The sequence below is a fragment of the Crocuta crocuta genome, unplaced genomic scaffold, assembly GCF_008692635.1.
Source record: "Crocuta crocuta isolate KB4526 unplaced genomic scaffold, BGI_CrCroc_1.0 scaffold445, whole genome shotgun sequence".
NCBI classification, from domain to species: domain Eukaryota; kingdom Metazoa; phylum Chordata; class Mammalia; order Carnivora; family Hyaenidae; genus Crocuta; species Crocuta crocuta.
The window spans coordinates 1,889,631-1,895,170 of NW_027530847.1; the positions used below are offsets into that span (position 1 = coordinate 1,889,631).

General features: G+C 44.2%; 1 protein-coding gene and 1 non-coding gene across 3 annotated transcripts in view; one reads left to right on the forward strand and one right to left on the reverse strand.

The window, feature by feature from the left end:
- PXMP4 (peroxisomal membrane protein 4) overlaps window positions 1–5,540 on the forward strand; it is a 15,461-nt gene extending 9,921 nt beyond the window's left edge. The window contains exon 3 of one of the 2 annotated variants that reach the window (XM_077769317.1): window positions 3,038–3,242. In XM_077769317.1, the coding sequence (XP_077625443.1) occupies window positions 3,038–3,149 (112 nt within the window). In that variant the 3' untranslated portion in view covers window positions 3,150–3,242. Of the gene's footprint in view, window positions 1–3,037 lie in introns of both variants that reach the window. The other variant, XM_077769316.1, reaches the window with a different exon arrangement.
- On the reverse strand, window positions 35–137 carry LOC144235816 (U6 spliceosomal RNA). The gene has a single exon (XR_013336321.1). It is a non-coding gene; the product is annotated as a U6 spliceosomal RNA (small nuclear RNA).

Below are 5,540 nucleotides of genomic sequence, written 5' to 3' on the forward strand. Positions count from 1 at the left end.
TTCTCTGGAGCAAAAATTTTTTTTTTTTTTTTTTTTTAATATGGAATGCTTCACGAATTTATGTGTCATCATTGCACAGGGGCCATGCTAACCTCTGTATTGTTCAATTTTAGTAGATGTGCTGCTGAAGCGAGCACTGGAGCAAAGATTTTTTTAAAAAAAAACAACAAAAAACAAACATAAAAAAACACTGTGCAGTGAAATGAGAAAAAAAAAACAAAACCACTCTGGGGNATACACTGTCTCTGTCTCTCTTAAAAATAAATAAACATTAAAAAAAAATTTTTAATGGCTCTGGGGTAAGATATTCATAAAACATAAGTTATTACACTCAAAGAATGATCTCTTATTCTGTAACTTGCCTTTTTTCTAGGTTAAAATCCTTGTGTGTGTGTGTGTGTGTGTGTGTGTGTGTGTGTGTGTGTGTGNCTTTGCCTCCCTCAAGTTTATTATATACTTTCAAATTATAAAAATCGTGTTTTATTTTCACATTTTAAAAAATGCAGACTAAGCACTCCCTATGGGCATAGCATACTTCTAGGTGCTTGGGGTATGGTCACAATAAAATTAGAAAATAAATTGAAGGGGCGCCTGGGTGGCTTAGTCGGTTAAGCGTCCGACTTTCGCTTAGGTCATGATCTCGCGGTTCGTGGGTTCGAGCCCCGCGTCGGGCTCTGTGCTGACTGCCAGCTCAGAGCCTGGAGCCTGTTTCAGATTCTGTGTCTCCCTCTCTCTCTGACCCTCCCCTGCTCACGCTGTCTCTCTCTCTCTCTCCTAGAAATAAATAAAAAACGTTTAAAAAAAAAAAGAAAAGAAATTGAAAAGGGGCACCTGGGTGGCTCAGTCAGTTAAGCATCTGACTCTTGATTTCGGTTCAGGACATAATCTCAGGTTTCCTGAGATCGAGCCCTGCATAGGTCTCTGTACTGACAGCATGGAGACTGCTTGGGATTCTCTCTCATCCTCCCCTGCTTGTGTGGATGCATACTCTCCCTCAAAATAAGTGAAATAAGCTTGAAAAAAAAGAAAAGAAATGGCACTGGGCTATAAACTTGTAAGGGCTAGGAATCCTGGTCACACCAATCTCCTTTTCCCTGACCCCTGGCAACAACTACTCTGACCTCCATTTCTGAAATTTTGTCATTTCAAAAATGTTCTAGAAGTAGAGTCATTACTGTATGTAACCTTTGAGGATTGGCTTTTTGTACTCCGCATAATCCCCTGGAGATTCATCCAAGTTGTATGTGTATCAATAGTTCATTTCTTTTCACTGCTGAGTGGCGTTCCAGGGAATGGATGTACCGCATTTGTTTGAATATTCACCCACTGAAGGGCATCTGGGTTGTTTCCAGCTTTTGGGAATACAGCTGCTAAGAACATTCTTGTACAAGTTTTTGGGTGACCACAAGCTTTTGTTACTCCGGAATAAATGCCCAAGATTGCAATTGCTGGGTCATATGGTACATGCATGTTTAATATATTTTTTTAAGTTTATTTTTTTGAGAGAGCTCACGCACATGCACACACATGAGCAGGGGAGGGCGGAGAGGGAGGGAGAATCCTAAGCAGGCTCTGTGCTGACGGCAGGGCTCAAACCCACGAACTGTAAGATCATGACCTGAGCCAAAATTAAGAGTTGATTGTGTAACCGACTGAGACATCCAGTGCCCCTGCATGTTTAATTTTTTAAGAAACTGCCAAACTAAACTAAAAAAAAAAGAAAGCCAAACTATATTTCTAGAGGACTATACTATTTTACATTCCCATGAGGAATATACAAATGATCCATTTTCTCCACATCTGAGCCAGCATTGATCATGTTTTTAATTTTAGCCATTTTGATAGGTGTGTAGTGCTTCTCATTGTGGTTTTAATTTGCATTTCCCTAATGGCTAGTGATGTTGAACATCTTTACATGTGTTTATTTTCCATCTGAATAACCAGTTCAGTGAAACATCTGCTCGTATCTTTGCTCATTTTCTAATTGGATTGTTTCTTTTCTTTACCACTGAGTTTTAAGAGTTTTTTTAAAAAAAATATATATATTCCAGATACCAGTTTGCCAGATATGTGTTTGTGAATATTTTCTCCCACCTGTAGCTTTTCTTTTCAGCCTCTTCATGTGGGCTTTCACAATTAGTTTTAAATTTTGGTAAGATCCAACTCATCACTTTTGTGTGTTTAGGTGTGTGTGGATTGTGTTTTTTGGTGTCAGGTTACCTTTTAGTTTTGAACCGTGTAAATGTATTCATTTTCTAAAATGTTTTAAGGTTTATTTATTTTTGAGAGAGAGACAGAGAGACAGAGACAGAGCACGAGCTGGGTAGGGGCAGATAGAGAGGGAGAAACGAATCTGAAGCAGGCACCAGGCTCCAAGCTGTCAGCACAGAGCCCGATGTGGGGCTCGAACTCATGGACCATGAGACCGTGACCTGAGCCAAAGTTGGACGCTCAACCAACTGAGCCACCCAGGCGCCCCATTTTCTAAAATGTTTAATTGACAAGAATTATAAATTAAAGAAATGAATGGCAGTGTTAAAATACCTGCTACATACAATTTCAAATCATCTGGAACACCCACACACTGATCCAAGGGCTCTTGGATGGCTTAGTCAGAAGAGCATGAGACTCTTGAACTTGGTCGAGGTCATGAGTTTGAGCCCCATCCTGGGTGTAAAGATTACTAAAATAAATTTTAAAACTTTATTTTTTTATTTATTTACTTTTTAAAATGTTTGTTTATCTTGAGAGAGAGAGAGAGAATCCCAAGCCGGCTCAGTATTGTCAGCACAGAGCCTGACATGGGGCTCAATCCCACGAAGCCATGAGATCATGACCTGAGCTGAAACCAAGAGTCAGACGCCCAACAGACTGAGCCACCCAGGCGCCCCTAAATAAAGAAACTTAAAAAAAAAAGAAGAAGAAGGAAAAACACTGGTCCAATGCGCAGAAGGTGCCCTGGTACATGGGTCCCGGGGAGAAGGTTCCCAGTGGCTGGGCCCTCCTGTAATAATCCCCTGTCATTCCCTTCCTGCAGATCAACATGTACCTGCTGTCACGAGTCCTGTTTGCCCTGTGCCGCCTGGGCGTGGAGAAGGGCTACATTCCCGAGCCCAGGTGGGACCCGTTTCCTTTGTTCACTGCGATAGTGTGGGGGCTGGTGCTGTGGCTCTTTGAGTACCACCGGCGCACCCTACAGCCCTCACTGCAGTCCTCCATGACCTACCTGTACCAGGACAGCGAAGTGTGGCACGACATCTCCGACTTCCTCCTCTACAACAAGAGCCTCCCCTCAAAGTAACGTGCCCCCGAGGTGCTTATGAGGGCTTCCACGCCTGAGACTGGCTCCGTCGGTGAATCCTCCCAGTGGATCCTTCTTCTCAAGATCGTGGTTCTCAGACTCCAACTTTTATCATCCCAGGGTTCCATTTGCCGAAGCAAAAGCACTGATTTCCAAGTCCCATTAGGTACTCTCAGATGGTGGAACAAGTGGAGATTCGGGCCCCGGAGCCTCGGATATGATTCCTTCTGTGCTGTTCACTTCTGTGAGACGGGGAAAGACACCCCCTCTGGGCATCAGGGGTCATGGAGCTCAGAGGAGGGCCCTGAAGTCTCTTTCTGGTGCGTACGGTCTTCAATCGTTCTTAAATAACAGTGCTCCTTGCTGGTGGGCAGTGGGTTGCAAATCCGTTTTTAGAAAATACTATATTCCTTGCTCAGGTGTTCTATTGGAGAAGCTCTAGAATTCCACTGTCCAGTAGAAGCACCGTGCGATCCATATATGTAATTGAAATTTTTCTTAGTAGCCACATTAAAAAAGGTAGAAAGAAGCAGGTGAGAGTAATCTTAATTATACATTTAATCCAGTATTTCTAAAATATTATCATTTTAACATGTTATTAATAACAAGTAACAATAAACAATCAGGTATGTGTTGTATGCTTAGAGCGTGTCTCAGTTTGGACCAGTCATATTTCAAGTGCTCAGTAGCCACATGTGGCTAGTGGCTATATAGATATGGAGCACTTTTGTACTTGCAGAAAATTCTAGTGGACAGTGCAGATTTAGAGCTGGGGGATATGGGTTTGAGTCCCCACTCCACCACTGCATAATCTTGGAGAAGGTTCTTAGCCTCTCTGAGCCTCAGTTTCCTGTAAAATGAGGATAATCATACACATCCGGTGTCCTCATTGGACTTGTGTAACTACAACAGCTGCTACTACTACTAAGTACTTCCATGTAGTGAGCTCCTACTTCCTCCCGGTGCTTTGCACATATTATTTTTAATCCATGCAGTGACCTTGCAAGTATGTATTCTGATCCTCATTTCACAGATGTGGACACAGGATCAGAAAGGGGAAGTAAACTGCCCAAGGTCATACAACTTGTATGGTAGCCAAATCAGGGTTTGAACCCAGAGCTGTCTGAGTTCAAAGCCCATGGTTTTTTTTCAGTGCCTTATGTTAAACTTAGAAACCTAAGCTATGCTATGCAAACGTTAGCTAGTTATAGGATTGGTTCCAGACGGGGATGCAAAACGCAGGTGCCCACAGGGGCCTGGCAAGGGGCATGAATGAAAATGTGCACTAGGGAGTAATGGGGACAGGGTGAACTGAAGACTCAGGTGCCAATCTCATTTTTAAAATCAGTGTGCTGGATAAATCAAACAGGTCTCCAGGAAGATTTGGTCCATGGCCCACCAGTTGGAGACCCTTGGTCTAGTAGAAATACTTCAGTCTCTTTTTATATTTTAGAAATTACTAGTAGAAATGTGCACATGAGTCACTGGTGATCTTATTAAAATGTAGATTCTGACTCAGAGAGTTTGCGCTGGGGCCAGACATCCTGCATTTCTCACAGGCTTCCAGGCGCTGCTCGTGGTGCTGCTCGTCTGAGCCATACCTTGAGTAACGAGGTAGTAGGGAATGATATGCAATGGACCATTCTCCCTTGTTACAAATGAGGAAACTGAGTCACAGAGCTGTTAGGTATCATGTCTGATGCTAACAGCAGCGTTCTCAGCCACAATGTTGTACTACACGCTTGGAGAAGGTGATCTGGAAGGTCCCTGAATTCATTCTGGAGGCTGAATGAGATCCCAAGGTTATGAGGAGGAAGGGGGTGGCCATCAGCAAGTAGATGCCGGGGGTGCTTCACCCATATCCCCTCCAGCTTACCGCTTCACCGCACACCAGCCAGCTTTTCCAACTGCCACTCCTGTCTTTGTGCCTAAGGGCCCTCTCTTGCCACTGGCGCCTGCTCCGCCACCCCACAGCAGGTCTGGAGGACTACCACATCCCAGGAGCAGCCCTCTGCCAGTGACTGATGAATGTCCACGCCCCCCCGCCCCCCATTATCACTGGGTGGGGTAACTCTGAGGCGCATGCTCCACACTGGCTCCCAGAATTCCCCAGCGGGACTGAACTCGGGCTGCCCACAGTGGTCACTTGCTTGATAACACCCCCTTCCCTGTCACCCTTCCTCATGCCTGTACCGGTACTTCCTGGGACCACTTCCCCAATAAACCACTTGCACTGAAA